Here is a 22,473-nt window from a genome sequence, read left to right on the forward strand (position 1 = left end):
ACACTCACCTAGAGACACAGACAGACTGATTTCCGACCTGCCCACATTAGCTGCACAGCAGGCAGATCTCCACAGGCTGCCAGTCAGCCTGCTTCCCCCAACTGGGAGCTTTGATCATTGGGGAGGCGGCAGCAGGGATCTATAGAGTGAGCATGAGCTCTGGGTGTGTGCTACATCCGTCAGATATACCGGCTAGCTGCTCTGTTAGCTTGAGAGGAGCACCCTCCTCTACATACTGATGCTGGTGGTGTAAACATCAGGTCTTTCTGTTGTCCATAATCTGGCATTAAATGTCTCGTTTTCCACTTTATGGTGTTTGAGTCATACTACTTTATACCTTTGCATTTATCTGTCTCGTGTGTGTACTAGTTTCTTAACACCTTTGTGTGTGTTTTGTGTGTGTTTGCAGGCAGTGCCGAAGCCCATAGCCATGGAGCCATGTTGGGGGAGCCGAGCAGGTGTTCTGACGGTGCTGATGTATCTGCCCAGAGTCCCGTCTGGAATCCCTCCACCAGGACAGTCTGGTATGATTCACACACACACACACAGACAAGCAGACATTATAGCATGTGTTGTTTCATCTCTTCTTGTGGTTTGATATTTGTTTGTGTCTCTAATACACTTTAAACTTGTTCTGTGCCATTTCATGGACGGCTGTGGCTCAGGAGGTAGATGAGGTCATCCAGTAATCGATATTGATATTTCTAGCACTGTCTGTCGAAACCGTCAAACATCAAACGCAGGTGTCGTACCCCACAGCTCCCACAGGGTCAAAGAGCATGTCCCAGCCTTCTGTGAATCGTCTTGGGTCTATTAACCATATTTTCTCTGATCAACCTTTGCAGTGTTGTGTCGGTGTTTGTGCTTTCTAATCTGATGCTGGCCTCTTAAATGTGTCTTTGTTTGTTCGGCATGTGTTGCCCAGTAAGGTGGTGCACAATACTGTGGTTTTTATTGTGCAAAAAGTGCTGCCTCAATCACACTTTGCGCTGATAATTTCACAAAGGCAGGTGCATAATGACCAGCTGTATTAGCTGCCGCTCTCAGCAGACCATATTTATGTCCAACTGTCAGACACTTACCAGACACAGCTAATGCTCCTTTTTACGATTAAGTGTAACAGACATCAACCGTCCTACTGGTGTTTTCTTCATTTTTATTTGATTGTCGCCGTTGTTGTAAACTGTCAGCTGTCTACAATCCATGAAATTCCACAGCCTCGTCATTGTAGGCTCACAAAAAACGCAGTCCACACCATGTGTGATCCTTTTACAAGTTGAGGCGTTTTTAGCAGCTCAACGATGTCTCAGAAGGCTCCAGATGCAACGAGCGGTGCTTCTCGTGTGCCTCGCGGCGGCTTCCCATCAGCTCACATGTAAAACAGGCTCTGGCAGTTTAAACAAAAGCAGAGTAAACACACTAAAATGTCAAGGCATCTGAGGCATCTTTAGAAATGTGTTCTGCTGCTGTGTCTGCATCCACATAGCAGATAGCTTAGTGTCGAAGGCAGCCCACAGGTTACATGTTCAAGCCCTGTGAGTCATATCTGTAGTCAGGCTGGACCAAAGACCAAGTTCTCTCAACCCGTGAGCACCAGTTTAATGCCTCGGATGTGAACACACATCTCTGGTCCATGGTATCTGTGGGTGTTATCCTCTCTCTAATGTTCTGTAGGTGCTGTTCTTCTGCAAATCAGACTGCAGCAACATGTTTTTCACTCTACAATCACATAATGCTCAGTCATCAAGTTCACTGAGTCATACGGTTGACAAGTTCACATTTGATGTGTGGATTTATCCACAGTCTATATATCTGTTCTGGAACAGTGTGTTGCTATCCAGATACACTGAGGACACATCGGCGTGGTAACCAGGTGGTCTGCAGGTCAGAGGACCTCTTCTGTGAGTTCAAGCCTGGTTGATTTCTTTTGAAGATCAAGACTTTTTAATGTGAGGCAGATCGTAAGTAAGAAAGAAGTAAGTAAGAAAGTAAAAAGTAAGATATAGTCACTGAATTGGCAGCGGCAGTAGTTCAGTCCATATAAACCAGGCTTGGGTACCAGAGGTTCGACAGCTTAAGTCCCGGTACAGACCAAGTATGGAGCATGGACTGGTAGTTGGAGAGGTGCCAGTTTGCCTCCTGAACCCACTGAACCCCCAACTGCCTGGGGCACCTGTCCAAGGCAGCTCCCTCACTCTGACATCTCTCCATATAATGCATGTATAGGTCCTGTTTGTGCATGTGTGTGTGTGTGTGTCAGGCCTGTGTGTGTATGAGAACAGATTGAAAAAAATGAATTTCCCCTCAGGGATTAATAAAGTATATCGTCTTCTTTGAAAAGTTGCTAAAATGACAGATATTCTGTAAACAGCCTAAAGTAGACTTTCAAACTGTTAACTTTTTCATTCCTTCTTTTTAACCTATAAATCACCAAGTCATACCCCTTTTCCACCAAAGCAGTTCCAGTGCTGGTGCTGGTTCTCAGTTGGTTCAACTTGCGAACCAGCTGAGAACCAATTTGCTTTTTCATGGCTCGAAGTGGTTAGGGTGCCAAGTCATTGCGTCAATGTATACGTCAGTTAAGTTGTGCTTTCCCACTGGCGCCAAGCTCCAAGGAACAACAACAACGATGGTGGACCACGTATTTGGCTTCACTCATCGCTGTTTTTAAAAAAATGGTGCTTCGCACAGTCTCGTTTGTTGTTGTTGGTGTCAATAACCCTGCCTTCCCCGTGACATATCTGGTTTTTTCTTCTAGTCCTGGTGCCACTCTGGAACCGTTTTTTCTGGCCCAGAGCCAGTTCTTTTGTCTGTCGAAACAGGAAAACCAGTTCCAAATTAAGTGCTGGCCCCGAACCAGCAGTAGAACTGCTTTGGTAGAAAAGGGGTAACAGTGCATATTTAGGGTCCAAATGCGAAAACCACATTCAGAGGCCAAGAAATAAAAGTGTGGTGCAGCATAGACAAAAGTCTTTGGCCACAGTTGCACCACAGACTTTCAGTATGGTACCTTTGGATCCAAAAGTAACCCTTCAGACATGGTACCTAGACCCTAGGTCCGTTTTTGTGTTGAATGACGGACTTGAGTTTCAGACTCAGTGTGCAAACGTGATTGACACAATGTGGGTCGTATTTATTTTTATATGTGCGACAATTTCAGACTCAGAATGCAAAGGCCTGTACAATCTGACGGGAGGCGAACACCGGCCTCCTGGGTGAAAGTCGGTGGTTGTTAGTTGTTGGACTCATTCACCGCCCCTCCTGCCCACCCTACTCAGACTTCCTCTACCTTAACTTTTGTTGGCGCTGCTGAGCCAGACACGTATCATACCGATGTGAAAGAATGGCTTTTTTCGTTGGTGTCTGACGCCAGAAGTCACTGACCAAACATCGTTTTTTTGACGACTTAGGAGTGAGACCTGGTTGTGAAGATCAATTAATTGCTGACAAAATTAATACACTCGCTCTATCTTCGGATTTTCTGCTGTGCTCTGGTTTATATGTTGTTACTGGAACATGTTTAGGTTTTAAACTTTTTTTCTGGATTTAACAATCAGTGAATGAGAAATAGTGTGTGCGTCTTTATTTAAGGACGATGTCAGCTGCTTTGTGTTTTTATTGTTTCACTGCTGGAAGGAGGTTTTGTAGTAAAATACAGCTGCAGTCTTTAACAACACTAAATAAATGACAGGAAAGGAGCAACATGACGGATATTTTGCAGATCAGGAATCTCTCGCATACAGTTAAAACCAAGCTGTTTTCATATTGTGATAGCAGTATGTTCTTTCTTTCAGCATCAGCATGTCTTTCACAGTGATATGATGAATTATTCAGAGAAACTCTTGACATATGGCACCTTTTAAAGAAGGTCTGATGTGGTTGGACCTGCTTGGTTTCCATCCAACACTTACTGTTGGATCAATTGTTCCCCTAAATGAGACATCCTGACTTTCCACAGTCTGAGCTCATGTTGCTGCTATAGACGGACGACACGCGATATTCCCCAGTCGCTCCAGCCGACCACCACGCGGCTGTAGAAATCACTGAAAAGCCAGCAGCACTTCCTCACAGACCTGACCGAGGCCTGCGGCATTATGCTCCGTCAGCATGAGGCCAATCTTCTCTCCCCCCAGCTCATCTTCCACCTCAGTCCACCTCTCATGCAGTTAGTCTCCCAGACCTTTCTCTCTTTATATTTTCCTTCTCCCCTGCAGCTTTTGTGGGAGACTGCTGTCAGTTTGTCTGTTGGTAGTTTTGGTCTTTAGAAAGTGGACTGTATGTAACTGGAGCAGGTGCGAGAAGCCTCTGTTCCTCCAGGCAGGAAGCAAAGCCTTCAACGCGGCGGGTACCTGACAGAGGAAACGAGCAGAGCAGACGGAAAATGAAGCACTTTGCAACAAAGCATTTTTTCCTCAAGATAGACGGAGCTTTATGTTGAAGCCTTTAAATGTGGCGACTGTAGTCTCGTACAGAGGAGGGAGAAGTGTCAGTGTGTGTGAGAATGAGCGCGTAGGAGACAGGAAGTAAAAGCTTTAGGGTAATTAGGATGATTTGAAAAAAAAAAACCTGGATAGGTTAGCAGTAACAAGTGCATTAGGAGCAACTGCAAGACAGTAAATGTTACAGGTACAGCAAATATCTACTTTGTATAAATGTTATGAGTCTGATCTGAAGTTTGTTTGCTGATTACGTTGTTCGTTGTTGCTTTGCAGATGTTGACTCTCAGTCTGCACTTGTTAAAAGGTCACTGTCACCCTTTTTAAACAGGAAGTGTGCAAATTTGCAGGAAAGCCCAATCAGTCTTTTTTCAGCATTTGCAGTATAAAAACAAAATCCCTCTTGTTACTAGCTGCTCGCTAATTCCTGCTATCAGCTGTTTCCTGTTTATCCACCGCCAGTGGGTAGCATATGCGGTGTCATCCAACAGCGCCTCCCGTGGCGGAAGGGCACCTCGTTCTTTTAAAACCAAAAAGGTTCAGCCAATATGACTGCCCTACGAGGCGGAAAATTGGGAACCTTGGATCGACTCGGCCCAACATTCACTGAAAATCTGGCAGTGTAAAAGGGGCTAAAAGGTCAATGGTGCTAAGAACTTGGAGATTACCTCAAGTGTTGTAAGAGGCCTACTGTGATCTTTTAGGGCTGTACCCGACTCAGAATCATGTTAGTTAAATTAGATTTGGCTGTTTAATACAAATATTCAACCAATCAAGGTTTTATTTTTACTATATAAAGTTTATTAGTTTGAACGGGGGTCCAGCACTGCGTTCAGTGTGACAACGGCATTCATGTAATATAATAAACAAGGAATAATTTTTGCCAACACTAGATATTAGGGATGAGTACACCATTATCTGTATCTGTATCTGTTCAACCAAGTAAATTATCTGTATCCGTATCCATACTTGGAGGGGATGGAGTTTGATCCGAAAGTTTGTGTTTTAAGCCTGAAATTGATCTGGTTTCATCAGAAATTGCTCTATTTATTGTTAATTGGAAAGGTATTTACATAACAGTCTCAGAATTGAGCTTCACAACATTTTTAATCACATAGATATTGGAATTATTTTCAACAACTTTATTTTAAATAAAGTTGTTGTTGTTTAATGGCTTCGGATCAATGTTTTTGAGAAAGATAACTATAAGAAGATAATATTATCTTGGAGCCTACCGGTGCAGAGTCTCTCCTCCTCCAGGCTCCACACAGATTTTTATTTGTCATTTTTGATCACAATAAAAGCTCTTTTGATAGTAAAGGTTGCCGACCCCTGCTCTAAGACCTCGCACAGAATAACTGAATGTTTCAAATCTAAAAAAGGATCAGAGCTTTGCATTGGTCTGAAAGACAAACTGGCTGAACACGACTGGTTCTGCCAAAACTCCAACATAAACCCAAACAGACGGCAGGAGATATATTTTAGCTTTATGTTTTAAAAACCTGATTGGCCATTGGCGAAAGTCCAGCGTCGTAATTTCATTTGACAAAACTGCAGTTTTATAACATTTAAATTGTTTAAAGTCAGTGTCCACGTGTCGGAGTGAAAGCAGTGTTACTTCTCTGTCAGTGTTTCTATTCACCGCCTTATACTACCTGATGTTTTGGACATTAGCTCATCACAGCAGCAGCAGACTAATTTCCAGGAAATTAAGGCCAATAAGAGGCCTGTCGGTTCTAGTCAGGCTGCTGGTCTCTGGGGGACGTCCAGGCTCTTCTGTTGTTTTCTCATCAAATCAATGAAGTAGTCGTCGTCGTTTGAAGCCTTGAGTCGATGGTTGTGTCTTTGTATAGTGATCAGAGAGTCAGTCACGATCACAGATACAAGCACAAGCACTGTTCATGCAAACATGTTACCACACATTCAACAACTTCAAACTCACCAAGGAGCAGATAAAAGTCATCGACTTAAAACAAAAAAAAAAATCGCCCACCCATCATCCGTCCCCAGTCTCCGGCTCCTCTCCTCCCTCCATCCTCCCACCCCTGCTCCCCAGAGAACACTCTGCATAGGGTCAGACAGCAGTCCTCCATTGATGTTAGCATGTATGAACGTGAAGTCACTGCGGGCTAGCTCCGCCCACCCTCAGTGGGAGACACTTCAAGAGGAATCCTCGATGAGGGAGCCTATTTTAGCTCGCCTTCCCTCGCACTGTCTTCTCTTTCTTCTCTTTGTTTTCTTCTTGTCCTCCTTTGCTCTGCTCCCCTGAGGTGTTACCAATAACTGACCCTTTATATGTAAAAGGGAGGAAAAAGAGAAAACACCCATGTTGGTTTCAGAGGAGGCGAAAATAAGTCTGAAGCACCAGCTTTACATTTCATACTTTCTTTGCTGCCAGTTTCTTAACTCATGTTCATCACTCTGTGCTGCTGGTTCTTTGTCTCACTCTGTGTCAGGTGGTACTTTGCTTCAGGCCTTTGACCAAGAACAAGGTATTGTGTATGTTCTGGTACCAAAACCTCCCAACAGAAAACATTTATATGTCAGTGGAGTTTCCCAGAACTTGTAGATACATTATCGCCTGGATGACAACTGACATCAGATCACCCAGGCTCATTGTTTGCTATGTGAGCCAATACGTTGGCAGCAGTGATGAGACGTATGTCAGCATGTAATGACAGGCTGAATTACATCATAAAAAGCCACAGTGTTACCTCTAAACATCCACACTCCAGAAAAACAGTTATTAAATCAGATTCACCAACTGAAACATTTCGTCTACAGTAATAGAGTCGTGGTATTATTTTAGGGCCATATCGCCTGCCCCTACTGGGCAGAAGAACGTCTGGATGGATGGGTGGATAGATTGATAAAGTTCATACTGTCTTCTTATTTAGAATATTTTAAGGTTTTCTTATATTCACACAGACAAGATGTAAGGAGATGTGTTTTACCTGCTTGACAGTTTCAACTGAGACTCCAGTCTTCCTCAGAAGCGTCATCCGACGTGCTGCTGACGTGTCATATATCAGCTGGCAGGCCTGACACACCAATCAGAGTCTGTCAGGCCAACCACGCCTCCCGCGTTGTTGGTCGATCTCTGGAGTAGGGAATCCCAGGTATGTGAGAGGGTGTATGCCCCCTCGTCACGGTTGATGGTGCCGCTTGCCCGCTTCCTGATCTCAGTGGCCTCTTTTATCCACCGTTTGAATTTATTGGTCTCTGAATGGATGGATGGATGGATGGATGGATGGATGGATGGATGGATGCGTGGGTGGATGGATGGATGGATGGATGGATGGATGGATGGATGGATGGATGGATGGATGGATGCGTGGGTGGATGGATGGATGGGTGGATGGACACATGGATGGATGGATGGATGGATGGATAGATGGATGGATGGGTGGATGGACACATGGATGGATGGATGGGTGGATGGACGGACAGATGGACGGATGGATGGACAGACAGAGGGTTGGATGGATGGATAGATGGATGGACGGACGGACGGACGGACGGATGGATGGACGGATGGATGGATGGATGGATGGATGAACAGATGTATGGATGGATGGACGGACAGATAGATGGATGGATACACAGATGGACGTATGGACAGATGAACGCATGGACGGATGGAAGGACAGCTGGACAGATGGATGGATGGGTAGATGACAGATGGATGAATGAATGGGTGGAGGGACGGTTGAACAGATGAATGGAGGGATGGACGGACGGACGGGCAGATGGATGGATGTATGGAAGGATGGATAGATGAATGGATAGATGGGTGGATGGATGGATGGATGGATAGATGAATGGACAAACAGATGGATGATGGATGGATAGATGAATGGATGGATGGATGGATGGATAGATGAATGGATGGATGGATGGATGGATGGATGGATGGACAAACGGATGATGGATGGATAGATGAATGGATGGACAGATGGACAGATGGATGGATGGATGGATAGATGAATGGATGGATGGACAGATGGATGAATGGACAAACAGATGGATGATGGATGGATAGATGAATGGACAAACAGATGGATGATGGATGGATAGATGGATGGATGGATGGATGGATGAATGGACAAACAGATGGATGATGGATGGATAGATGGATGGATGGATGGATGGATGAATGGACAAACAGATGGATGATGGATGGATAGATGAATGGATGGACAGATGGATGGATGGATGGATGAATGGATGGACAGATGGACAGATGGATGGATGGATGGATGGATGGACAGATGGACAGATGGATGGATGGATCGCCCCAAACATGTAATTTCATGATAAAATTGATAGACTTCTCAAAAAATCAAGACATCAAAGTGACATCTTGATGTCGTCTCAGTCCCAGTCAGTAGAGCTGTTGAAGGCTTGTGGGTGAGAACGGAACATTTTCAACAGGTGTCTGTGGGCGTTGTTACAAAGCCACCTGCATGCACCCTTCACTTGCAGTGCTTTTCACTCTTTGGCAGAAAAGTAGCAGTATTCATCTTTCACGTGCAGGTTGTGTTGTCGCACCAGATGTCACGCATGGCACAGTCTCGGTGCACCTGTAACAACACTTCAGATGTAAAAAGGCCTCCAATCAGCAGGTAGATTATCCTGTCACACTGACACATGGACAGATTGGACCTATCAAAGATTGTGAGCACTTTTTTTTCCCTAATTTGTACTAGCCAAGCTCTGAGTTCCAATCTGTGCATTCCTCTCTGTCTCTCTCCACAGGCTGGTCTGTGTGATGAGATTACAAGCTGCAGAAGTAGAGGAGGAGCTCTAAGCTCTTGTATAGCTTTTCTCCCCCTGATCTAGCAAGACGGAAACACGCTCACATAACACACAGATCGCCGTGGTTAAAGCCAAAGCAAAGTCTCTGATAAACTAATCATTTTTTGTACGACTCTTGGCCCAATAATCCAACCAGGAGTCCTGACAATGACAGTGAACAGAGGCGACTCACTGCTGTGAGAGTGGCTGACAGCTCTTGTCAGCCAAATTGCAGTGGACGACTCACACATGGTGCCTGCCTTCGAGAGACGACTCGCACAGGAGAGGAACAGCTTGACCACTGAGTGACTGTTTGACTGATTCAAAGTCACAGTGGTCTGACATGATGGACAAAGCAGGGGAAGAAGACAGACAGCCAGGGCTGGTGAAGGAAAGATGGAGGAGAAAAAAAACGAGGGGGGATGAAATCTTATTTTTGGCTCCAGTCTCCACTCTTCCATCTGCACAGCCTCTGTTTCATGTCATCTTTCTCCTGTCACTTTTACCTCTTTATGCTGCGCCTCCCACGGCTGCAGTTGTTTCATTTTTTAATGTTTCAAATAAAATGGGACTCAATCAGTGGTTAATGGATTTGCCAGGCTGCACATACTCTCAGTTTGGTGCAGTGGAGCTGTTGAGGAAGGAGAGAAAGAGAAAGACAGTGGGCTATATTTCCCTCTCAGCCTCTCTCAAGCTTAGATAGTGGGTCAATAGACAGAGGCGCAGCGGCATTCACAGCCTCCTTTCCCTCCGCTAATCTGCCTATTCAGCAGCAGAGATGGAGCTGGAGTATCCGACAGAGAGAGAGGGGGGTAAAAAGAGGAAGAACATACAGGTACTGTAAGATGTTCAAAGTCTTTGTGAGTAAAAATAGAAAGAGCAGCGTGAGAGAGAAAAGCGGTATTAAAAGGCTGAGAGGTTCGATTAGAGAGACTGGTGTATATTCTAAAAAATACTCAAGTGAAAACAGGTAGAAAGTTGGAGAGCTACAGACAGAGGAAAAGATAGGTAATTGAAGGAGTTGTTAAATAAGCGAAGTAAGTAGTAAGAGTCCATGTCGACGCCCCCTCACCCATAAAACCTGATTTGCATACTGCTGCAGCGGAGCTGAGATGATAAGTCCTTGTGGTTATGCTTTGATAAATCCACTCCTGGTTTCCTCTAAACCATCTGAGAAGTAGGAAGAAAATATAATCCCCACATCTCTTCCTCTCCTTTACTTCCTCGCTACTCTGATCTGCTCTGTCCTTTTGCAATCACTCTTCTTCTCAGCTTTTACTTTCTGTATGTAGTGACAACAAGATTTAATTGTTGCACAATTTTTAGGGGAAATTTATGAAATTGCAGCTAGATAAAATTTCAGTCGCCTTGTTTTTAATCAGTTACCTGCATGAGAACATTTTGAACAGTACGTGACAGGACTACATTTTCAGATAACAGAAATGGGGACTCACCTCAGATTACTTGACTTAACTGGAGGACCTGCGACTTGATTCTAACTCTAATAAAAAACTCGATTTGACTTTCACTTTGTAATCATGGAGACTTGTCTTAGTGTGCTTTCACACCTGCCCTGTTTGTTTCGGTTCGATCAAACTCAAGTTTGTTTGCCCCCTCAGTGTGGTTCGTTTGGGCAGGTGTGAACACACCAAAACTACCGGACTGAGACCTTCTTGAAGAGGTGGTCTCAGTCCGGTTACAAAGGAACTCTGGTGCGGTTGGTTTGTGGTGAGAAGGTGTTCCAACCTGGATGTGAAGCAACTGCAGTCACATGACACATTGTTTGGGTTAAACATGAGCATGTTACAGTCCTGGAGGATTATTATTGTGCACCTCCTCCTGTACTGCCTTAATATGCACATTCAGCACATCCAATGCATCAAAACATTGTTTTCTAGTTGGAGCCGCGCCTCGTTTTCAAACTGTATGGTTTGACTAAAATGAACAATGACAGCAATATAGTCCACGATGAGCAGCGCTAAAATCAACCTGCGTAGTTGTCCCTCCATTGTGACATTAGAAAGTGTCACATTTATCTTGCAAGTGTACTCTTCTTCAACGTTTGCTTTACTTCCTGGATTTTTCCCACATGGAAATTCTGACCAATCAAGAGCAGCTTTCTCACACAAGGCATTTGATCTGGTCCGCTTGTAAATGCTGCCGTGAGAACACGAACCAACTCTAGGCAATTATACAACTTTGGAACAACATGAGTCCCTGATTCAGACCAAAGGAGACGACTCTAGGTCTGAAAGCACCCTTAGGGTTGAGACAGATGACATGACCGGACTTTTTTAAATTAAATATTTGCATTTTTTTCAAGATATTGAAAAGATGTATTTTCAAACATGATTGGATAACTTGTAGTGAAATGCGCACAAACCTGGCAACCCATGGGACATGGCAGACCAGCAGAATGTTATCGATGTCGATAGCGGTCTGAAGCTCCAAAATCAGTGACATAACAACCACAACATTCAACGTCATCTGTCACTGCAAAACCCAAAAAGAAATGTACGTCATCTGTGCAGCAGTAGCCCACCAAATAAATCATGGCATTTCATTAAGACATGTAAAGTTTGCTATGTACTGTGCGATTTCAGTCTGCCCCCGACAAAAGATCAACGAGAAAGTGCTATCTTTGGTCTTGGCTCTAAAATGGTGGTCCTACGTTGCGCAGTGAGAGGTTCAAGGATGGCCATTGAGACAGCCTGGGATAAAATACTGAGAGCGTCAGAAATTTGGGATGGCCATCTCACAGTGTGACTATAAACCAACCAGTAGAAATGCGGCATGAAATGAGGCACTGGCGCTGAACCCAAACAAACAGATGGATAGCAGCTCGCCATGGAGGCAAAATGTGCTAAAAATGCAACAAGGCCCACCGTCTCATCCCAGACACCCCACCTTTGTTATTCTTTCTGTTTTTATATATCTGGGCTTTCTGCTGGAGGAGAGGTCAGTAACAGTAAAATGGAGGCAGCAGGCACCAAAACACTTCCCCCATCAGTCTTTCTGTCTACATCAATATATCAACATTTTTACCTCGGCCAAGCATAAAACATTTTTGTGGCTACTCTTCAAAATGTACGTGTCTTCACCCAGATTTGCATAAAAACAGGTGGATGGAAATGTCTCTGAATCTGAATTTACAGCCTCTGTGCTCAACTTTGTTTCCTTCTGTCTCAGTTGCCTTCTTATCCTCTCTCTCCGCCCCTCCCTCCTCTGTCTCAGCCCTGACAAAGCATCTTCAGCCTTTTGCTGTATCATTCTCACTCTGGCCCTCTTCCTACAGGGAGGAGGGAAAAAAAGTCACATTTATTATCCCTGGACAGAAAATTGATTTTGGTCATTTGAATTAAAAACATAAAGGACAAGAAAAAAAAAATCTAATATGAGACAACACTTGGATTAATTAATGAAACCTCTGCTGGCTTATGTTGCTCTGCTCTAATCTAATTGCTCAGCGGACAAAGAAAGCATCCATATCGTCTGCTGCTTAATAAATTGCTCTGTTGATGAGTGAGGAGGTTCAGAGAGGTCATTAAAGATTCAGTCATGTTTATATTAGATTGGTGTTTGTGCACAGTGGTGCAGATTTAGTTTGATTAACCCCTGTGTCTCGTTTAATGTGTAGAAATAGAAACAAAAGAGGGAGAGACATTTAGTTATCAACCGTTAGCATTCGAGCTATCACATACCTGCTGGGCATATCTCAGAAGTCCCGTCCTACAGTATTGTGGTTTACAGGTTTATAGACCATCGTTATTATAATTAACAGAACTGTGGTGATTCCTGGGAGGAGGGGGTGCACCAACAGCTGGCCGCCAAGGATCACCTTTTGCTGCTGTTTGAAGCAGAGCTGAAAGACTGTCTCTGTGCGCTGCTCTCCTCCGGTTAGCACAAGCTAACACAGCAGCAGTGGCTAACATCCAACACTGAGCTTTTAAACTGTCTTTTAAACTGTGTCATCTCTGAAGTGCTGTTGTGTCCACATATTCTCACTCCCAACTCCTCACATACCACTGCTTGTTCAGTTGGCTTTTGACATCTACATATGACATGCTTGGTATCCTGGGTGCGTCTGTTGTTGGCGTTCTGGGATGCAATGTCAATTTACACGCAACATGTATTGCGTTTTTTCAAAATACACTTCCGTTTGTCGGGAAGTGTCTGTTTGTTAGATGCATACAGTCTCAAAATGAACTTAAATCATTGGTAAAACACCTTGTTACGGCCTCTCTTAACAGACAAAGGCTCCACTGAAGACCGGAACATATGAATGGACACCAGACCCAGTTTGCGGGAGGGAAAAGGCAAACAAAGATTTATTATTGACAAGAAAGAGAACCATACTTAGGAAACAAAAGAGGGTTAAAGATCCAAAAAATGGGGAAGTCACTGGGCCAACCATGCAGTGGGCCGTCAGACCCAGCTCATCCCTCTACATAAACTAAAAACTAACCGTAGGCAGACAGAATCCAAAAACTAAACTACCGGTCATCTCCAACCCAAACTAAAATAACAAAGCCCAACAATCTAATCCACGCTGGGAACTAACTGGGATGAAAACCATTCCCCACTACTCCAGTGCTGCTGTGACCATGTGTCGCTGTGTCTCAACAGTCACGTTTCCATTAGAGTTTTGCGCAAATTAAATGCGATATTTCTAAAGTTTCGACAAAGTACAACTGCGACTTGCAGGTGTTTCCATTAAAAGGTGTTTTGCGTATGAGCCATAATTCTCGTAAAATCTCGTCCTGCGAGACTCCACTTTGTTTGCGGAAGTAAGATGGACATTCCAAATCTCTTGCGATCATCTCGGTTGCCACTGCTGCTGTTGCAGTAGTCTACAACCGAAGACGAAGAGAGCGAGTGGTATTCCAAGTCCTTATGTGTGGCAGCGGCCACAGATAAAGGATTTCTGGGAGAGGATCGTGAACGAGGAATTCACCAATGTCATGTCCGGTGACGTGTATTTGCAAAAAAAGTGTTTCCATTACACTTCTGCGATATACTTCTATATCGACACGTCTGAAAAACCACCTCATGAGAGCGTAAAACCTTATCTCGATATTTGAGAGTTTTTTCGAAATGTAGGTGTTTCCATCACCAGTTTTTTATTGCGATATTTAGGTTTTGCGCATTTCTAGGGTTAATGGAAACGCACTTACTGTGTCTCCCCACACTCCACCCCTCAGCTCCTTTTTTATCCTCTCCTGTCAACTGCTGTCAGGTGCTACACTCCTATAAAAGGACGCAGGTAGGGAAAACAACCACAATATATCAGTGCAATGCAGAGCCACACGTAACACACCTCATATTTACGTTTATGTCCTTGTGCAACAAAAGCACATGGTAAGGTTTAGGAATAAACTCATGGTTTGGCTCAACATTCATACGGGAAGCGAACACTGGGTGCCTGGGTGAAGTTCTGTGTTTTTTGGACCCATCTGCCACCCCTCCGCTCCCGCCTGCCCTGTAGAGACTTGACAGCTCCTCAGGTTATGTTGTTTTCCGGTAGCATTATGAGCTGATGCCACCCAGTGCAGGCAAGTAGGCAGGGCTGGAGAGAAAAATAAACTGTATTCAGAATCAGTATTATGACACCCCTAATACACAGTGGGACAAAAATATATATTGGCTTCTTTTAATGGTCTGTTAAAGGCGTACAAACGTTTCTCCCAGAATTTCATTCTTATCTAAGTTTCTATGAGCTGGGCCTTTCTTTTTCCTTCCCTTTGTCTCGGACTCAGGCTGTGACTACTGGCCTGTAAGCATCACTGCAGCACCACTGTCCTTTTCTTCCTCTCTTCTGCCTTGACCTCCTCCGACCCTCCTCCCTGTGTCCCACCGTCTCCCTCTGGGCGTCTGGCCGGATAGCTGCTTGACAGGAATCGGAGGGCAGCGCTTGGAATCTCAGCTCCATTGACCCGGAATGGATCCCCGATACTTTGATCCTCTCTGTCGTTGAAACCATCCGCCCCACTGGGATGCACTCTCCTGTCCACCCCCACTCCTTCATCTGTCTGCTTGTTGACTTTTAGTCAAACACTCCGTGGCATTTAGTCTCCGGTAACTCATGTATTTATTATGTGGACGTCAAGGTTTACCATTCACACTTAGTTGTAGAGTTTGTGCCAAAACTACCTGACTTTATGAAAAGCAAACACTGCTGTTGAAGTGATTGATGGAATTGTTTTAAAAGTGTGACGATCAAGCAAGACAAAACATGGTCTTACTCATAACTCAGATCAGATATGGTTTAAAAAATCAGGACATAAAAGTCAGAACAAGGCCAGGACCCTGATGAGATCTGTGTATCTTTGATGCATCTTGTTTTTTTAATGATGCAGCCACATAAATCACAACTTGGAAACTTTTTCTGAAAGCATCTGCCTCAACTTTTTAGGGATATCCTTCCTGCTTTTTGCCCTCGCCGCTCCAGTACATTTTAGAGACATTTAAATTTGAATTTGTAGATATATTTTGCCCTGCATTATTCAAAAAAGCATACCAAACACTGCCATGTACTGTTAATGAAAGGGATCCTAGTTAGTCAGGATCAAACCTGAATCTTACATGCGAACATCAAAGCAGTCGTAGTCGTGTGTCATGTTTCCTGGTCTTTTAAAACCTGAAATCAGTGCCTCACAGATGCATAAATATTTGAATATCAATGTGTTGCTGTTTGACTGACTTTGATTTTCCTTCGCTTCATGGAACAGACGCTGCCGTGGTATTTTCTGTTTACTATTATACTGGATCCTGAGCAGGCTGCTGTCCCTGGTGCCTTCATTGAGGGCGAGCACACACTCAGAAGCCAGGCTTTGATGTTTAGACAGAGAGGAGGGCCTGGCTGTGAGGTTTGTCACCGGGTTAGCGGGCGGGCTCCACCCGACACAGATGTTCTCCAGCTGCAGTCCCAGTTTCCCCCGTCAGACCTGTGCCGATAGTGTTCCTGGGGAATTTTGTCTCTTGCTAATGACCCCATTAGTTTACGAGGAGGAGGGGAGGATCGGTGTGTGAGGGGGTGTTAATGATGCGTCAACTCACCTGACAAAACAATCACATTAACGCGCCCGGTCGCCACGGCTGCAAATGAGCACTTGCACTCACCTGCAGCATAATTTGATTACTTTTGACCAATTTAATTTTGCAAATGGAGATGTGTGAGTTCACCCGTAAAAATAAACACAATTATGAAGACAATTTGTCAAAGGTGAACGCTATTCTGATGGAAGAGTATTCAGACGTCACATTAGGAGTGAAAGAGTATCTATCTTTACTTTAACTTTCCGAGTCTTTGTGTTCTTTCTGTCGTTAGAAGCAGTCCTGGGTTGAGGACTGGTGTTTTATATCTCACAGACAAGTGGGTCTGTGTTTAAATTCTGCTGGTTGCACACCACATCCAGACACACGGATTATTAGTCTGAGGTCTTGTGGAGGTGATTTTATTGATGTGAAATAACTGGTGGCGTTCCTGTTGCATTTGTCTTGGTCTTGAGTTTACAGACGTCTGTGTGTCTGATCAGAGCGGCTTCACTCAGATACTGTGTGAAATGCCGTTTCCTTCTCTGATCCGTCCCTTGTCTTTTCTCATTTTCATCCCTTTTTGTGATCTGTCAATCATTTCCAAAACATTTCCCTTTCTTATTTGTCTTGTCTGACTGAGGGGGATTTAATCACAAGTCTCTCTACCATTTTTGGTGAATCTATTAAACAAAGTTTTTTCTCTGATTACAGAGAAAATTAGTTGCGGTAACTAAGGTTGTTATTCTGTGATGTGTCTCAGTAGCTTTTTTTGGTTTGGTTTGATTCTGTCATAACTCTGCCTACATAACATACTCGAAAAAAACAATCTGCCTTTTGCATCAGCTGAGGCTTGAACTCACAGACTCTGAGACTAAGAATCAATTTCTATTTCACTGAGCTAATTAGTCAGTGACAATTCATGTGTAGCTTCACAAACTGACTAAGCCAGACATGCAGGTTTAGCAGCCGTCCGTGCATGGAAAAGCAGATTTCAAACCACTGTAAAAAATTCAGTTATCAAAACAAAAATCTGAAAATACACGTATTGCATCTAGACAGCATGGAGATGTTGGTAATTTGTTTGTAACAATGATTGATTTGCTCCATAAGTGAAAAACTGATGTTTAAAATTGCCATTTTTACATTGACTCCAATTGTTCACATTAGAGCAAAATTCAAAATGCTGTCAAAAATTCAGTTTTTGAGATGAAATTCTGAAATTTGCCACACATCATCTACCATGACTCTAGAATTTTGTCATTTTTTTCATGAACATTGAAGATTTATTTAGCAAGAATTTGCATGTATATGTTTACAGTTACCGTTTACAGTCAAACATTTTGATGCACTGTAGGCTCAATTTTTGATAAATCAAAAATCTGAGAAACATAGTTTTTGTACGACAGTCTGAAGATGCTCTGTAGCAAGTTTGGTGTCAATTGAGCAAAAATTATGGGAGGAGATAGGTTTAAGAAGTTTTACAGTTTTTGAAAAAACAGAGTGATGAACTTCATAATTTTTAATAGGTTTAAATGTACAAAAGTTTCTTCAGTATTGGGGCTACAGTTTGATGAAAGTTGTGAAGTTGTAGCACGTATGGTTGATTTGTTATGAATTTTCAGAGTTTTGAATTTTAGACACTTGCTGTAGCGCCACCATCAGGACTATTGGCTTGAGTTTACAGCTCAGGATATCTGGCATGAGACTGGACCTTTGTGCAAAGTTTGGTGAGTTTTCACCCATGGGAAGTATGATTTCCTCGGAAGAAGAAATAAGAAATAAGAAAGAAGAAGAATACCTAGGTCACTAAAAAAAACACAGTAACAATGTAAATCATAACTAATGCTCCAAAACAAAATATGGATTCTATTCTGTATAATCAAGACAAAAAATGTTCTGTTGTTAGTAATAATAATAATAATAATTTTTATTATCATTATTATTATGGTAATTAAAATAAAAATTCTATATATTTACATATGAAAATTCGAAAAATTGTTTATTATTGAATTCCTTATTTATTATCTAATTATTTATTTACTTATTATTTAGTATTATTCAGTATAAAATTATTGCCTAACTGCTGCATGAAACATTGTCTAGCAACTATATTATTATTGTCATTTATTTTCCTGGGCTTTTTAACAAGAAAAATTATAAACCACATTAAGATAGAGCATTGTTTTACAATTTGTAGGGCTGCTATGAACAATTTTTTTCATTATCGACAGTACAAAACACAAATGTAATCAGTTCACTGTAATGTAGGCCAGGAAAAGTAACATCTTCATGTATGTATTTGCAATTTCCTGTCTGTAGACAACTCATTTCAGCTCTAATTTAACCATGTTTTAGGTTTAAAGAAGTATAAAATGACAGAAGCAGGGCTGTAGCTAGGATTTTAGAAATACTGAGGCTGGGGGTCAAAGTTCAAAACATTCCATCTGAAAAAGTAGGTGACCTCAATGTGGTCAGTGGTACTGCACTGAAGCAGCAGAGAAGAAGAGCTCACAAACTCTGATGAAAGTGTGTGTGCTCCTGAAATAGACAGACAATCTGCAAACATGGCATTTGGACCAAAACACAAATTACCGTGGCAACAAAAAGCAAAATTGAAGTATTGTCTGTGGTAGACAAAACAAATCAAAGTGCCAGAGTGACACAAACAACCATAATCAACCAAATTCCAACAGACCAGGTGCTGCTAGCCAATCAGAGAACCCATAACCATTGGCTGCCATATCTGTCTGCATGGCTTGCTGTGTCAGAACTTTGCAAAATGTGTATGTGCACAGGTGCATGCACACCAGCATTTACACCTCTACACACATAAACCTGCAGAGTCACGTACACACACACAAGCACACACTGAGCAACTGTGTAATCGGCTTTCCCCTTTCCACCCACTAAAAAAATCCCAAGAATCACTTGAGTGTGAAATGCTGAAAACATCCTGCATCCAAATCATATCAAGAGCGCAGCAGATTCCCTCCACTGTTTGCCTGTTTTGTTTATTTGGCTCCTGCACACCGGCAGATTGAGCTCTCGTCATAATGACCATGCATTGTCAAGCCCACGGTTGTCGGGAGGGAAAGACAGGACTAGCTGCACTCGCAAGAGCTGCCATGACTCTAAATCCACATTAACAACAGCAGCTACTGCCAAAGTAACACAATACTGCGAGGCATCTGATGCCTTGGTGCATCCAGCCTGCTCTCTGTAAGCCCTGCTGTGGAGAGCGACTCAAGCATCCCATACACAAGTTGTTTTGAGAGGTATGACATCCTGCTGGATGGTGTGAAGCAGAAAGGAAGAGGGAAGAGAAAGATAAAGAAAGGTGGGCGATGTGCTTCAGTGACCTCGGCGTTAGCCTTCTTGTTTTCTGCTGAAGCTGGACAACACTAGCTGGAGAGGGGTTGATAAAACGTTCTCTGAATGTTGTGATGAGATGCCTGTCGGTAGGACGGAGTGTCTCCACCTGTCAAACATCAGCTCGGCTTTTCCCTTTGATCTTCACCTCAGTGTCCATATGGGTTTCACTGGCCTTTATTTCAGTACATTTTCAGTTAACCCTCTTTACTTGCTTCTAGCCTGTTCTGTTTTGTGTCTATAAAAAGCTCGATAATAATTTAAAACATTTTACAGTAAGTGCCTCACACACAAAGGCAAAAATGGGAATAGAAAAATAAATTAAATGCAATTTCTTTGATGGTTAGGAGTGGATAACAACATGATTGAGTCCTTATGTTATTGTCAACACACAACTAGGTGTTTTTTTATGAACAACAATTTATTTAAATCAACTCAACAAACAAGGAGAAACAAATTTGATTCACAGCGGTGAACAGGCACATCTACAATGAAATGAGACTTTAAATAAAATATTTTGAAAATTACGGTAGACAGTATTTAGCTTTTAGGTTGTGTGTCTTTTATATTCCCAGTCTTAAATTAATTCTGTACATATTCATTATTATACATTTGTGGATATCACAGTTGGTTTTGTGATTAGTTTGACCGATGAAGGAGATCCCTCATTAATAGTGTAAATAATTTTTTTTTGTGATAGTGTCTACATTGTAAACAAAAGGAGGCCCACAATAAAATCTTGTGGAACTCCATATTTCACCTCTAAGAAATGATATTTCACATTATGTTTAAAAAGACTTAAAATTTGATTTTAACTTGTAGGTTCTGTGTGTTTCATATTTGCAGACATTTAATTATTTATATACGTAAAATATCATATATATTATCCACCAGTGTGGTTATGGTGACATTGTTTTTTCCTGTCCTTTTCCACTTAAGTTGATTCTCTTCATTAACTATTTGTACATATATATGTATATATATATATATATATATATATATATATGTATATATATATATATACATATATATATATATATATATATATATATATATATATATATATATATATATATATATATATATGATATATGTATATATGGAGAGAGAGAGAGATAGCTAGATAGACTGATAGATATAGATATAGATATAGATATATACCGTAAAACTTCAATTAAAGGCCCAGTCCCTTTTACTAGCCCGTTGTGGCAACACATCTTGAAAAGTAAACACCTGTCTCAATTAGACGCCTGGTCTGGTTTTTAAATAAGTTCTTTGGATGTTTAAAAGCGGGATGTTGGCTACCTGAAATTATATGTCCATTCCTGGATTACCCTGTAAGTTACTCATATTCCTTTAGTCTGTAAGGGTCCTCAGATCAAAAGAATCAAGAGAGTTTTTCTTAAATATGTAATCCAAGTTGTGAGGATTGTATTAACAGGATAAAGTGGTGTTCTGTCGATATGCTGCCATAACGCTCTCTCTCTTTGTGATGTGCTGTCTGTCAGACTTTTTTTTTTCTCGGATTTCCTGATCTCTGCTGAACAGTTTTGTGTGAAGGGAATTAAAGACCTGTCCCATATATATATGCCTGCTGATTTTAGTAATTAAAGCAAATAATAGCCCGGGCTACTAATTGAAGTTTTCAGGTATATAATAATATAATAATATGACTTTCTTATATAGGAAAACCTTAACAATCTTCAAGAAAAAAAAGCTTCAAGAGCCCTTTAACCATCTTTAATATAACATATTAACCTCTTTAAGTGTCTCGCCAAAAACTACATTTTAGAGGATTACTCTTGAGGGTGTGTTCTCTGATGTGTCAATAGTGAGTTTACTTAAAGGCGCCCCAGGAAATATCTGTTGGTCTCAAACAAATTCTCTATTGTCCCTGCAAAGACAAGACACCATTCTCAAGTCCTGTTTTTTAGCCTGTACAAAACTGACCAGACAACAGAAAAACATCGACCACTGCCATCAGTGAATGTCATCTTTTTTGCCGATAGGACAACAGCAGTCAACAAGGCGAATGCTGGGCTGATAAATCCATGTATCTCTAATGACCATACATGTAAAACAGCATGTAACATGTTTCTCTGTTAACTCTCTTTTCTCTCTGATCCTCTAGGTATTGCTATAGCCAGCGCTCTGGTAGATACTTCACAACAGCGAGTGATGGACTTCAAAGAAAGAGGCCTTGGTCTGAAGCACCGCAAGCACATTGTGCACCACCAAGGGACCTGTGTATGAACTGGATTACCTCAGCAAGGTAACAAGATATCCATCGTGCCCCCAAGGGATTTCCCTGGAGATAATTCTCACGGACTTAAGACAAAGGGACACCTTGTAAACAAAGGCAAAGCCCGCAAAAACTGGGGGTATGATGGTCGTAGATAGTGGCTTGGGAGAGGAAATGTGTCCACTGTCTTATCAGCAGGCACCCAAATTGCGAAAAATGGCACCTGTAATCCCTTTCTCCCCTGGATAAGATGGAAAACTTCTCTCTTTGTGTATATGTCGGTCCTGACGACCCAGGAAAACAAGACCTGGAAACCTGCAGACTGACAGTGAAAATGTGTTTCTCCACCACAGCTCTGGTCGGGCATTTACTTTGAGTGCTGGCAGGCTTTTTCCACTTCCATGCCATGTGGCTCTGCATCTCCAGGGCTCCACTTGTCTGTCATGCAGTCTGCCATATTGACAGAGAAAAAACACTTGTTTTACACCATTAAACCACACTAAATGGCTTTGAGCTCCTGTGAAAGATATTGAGCTGAAACTAACTGAGCTGAAATGAAGTCCTCCTGACTTACAAACCCACTCAGACTCGAGA

At 42.3% G+C, this 22,473-nt stretch overlaps 1 protein-coding gene across 3 annotated transcripts in view; it reads left to right on the forward strand.

The window, feature by feature from the left end:
* Nucleotides 1-22,033, forward strand: part of atrnl1a (attractin-like 1a) — a 445,178-nt gene extending 423,145 nt beyond the window's left edge. For all 3 annotated transcript variants that reach the window (XM_033643351.2, XM_078160934.1, XM_033643359.2), the window contains 2 exons: nucleotides 410-524; nucleotides 21,769-22,033. In XM_033643351.2, the coding sequence (XP_033499242.2) occupies nucleotides 410-524; nucleotides 21,769-21,890 (237 nt within the window). In that variant the 3' untranslated portion in view covers nucleotides 21,891-22,033. The remainder of the gene's footprint in view (nucleotides 1-409; nucleotides 525-21,768) is intronic.
* The last annotated feature ends 440 nt before the right edge of the window (nucleotides 22,034-22,473 follow it).

Source organism: Epinephelus lanceolatus, chromosome 17, assembly GCF_041903045.1.
Source record: "Epinephelus lanceolatus isolate andai-2023 chromosome 17, ASM4190304v1, whole genome shotgun sequence".
In the NCBI taxonomy this organism is placed as follows: Eukaryota; Metazoa; Chordata; class Actinopteri; order Perciformes; family Serranidae; genus Epinephelus; species Epinephelus lanceolatus.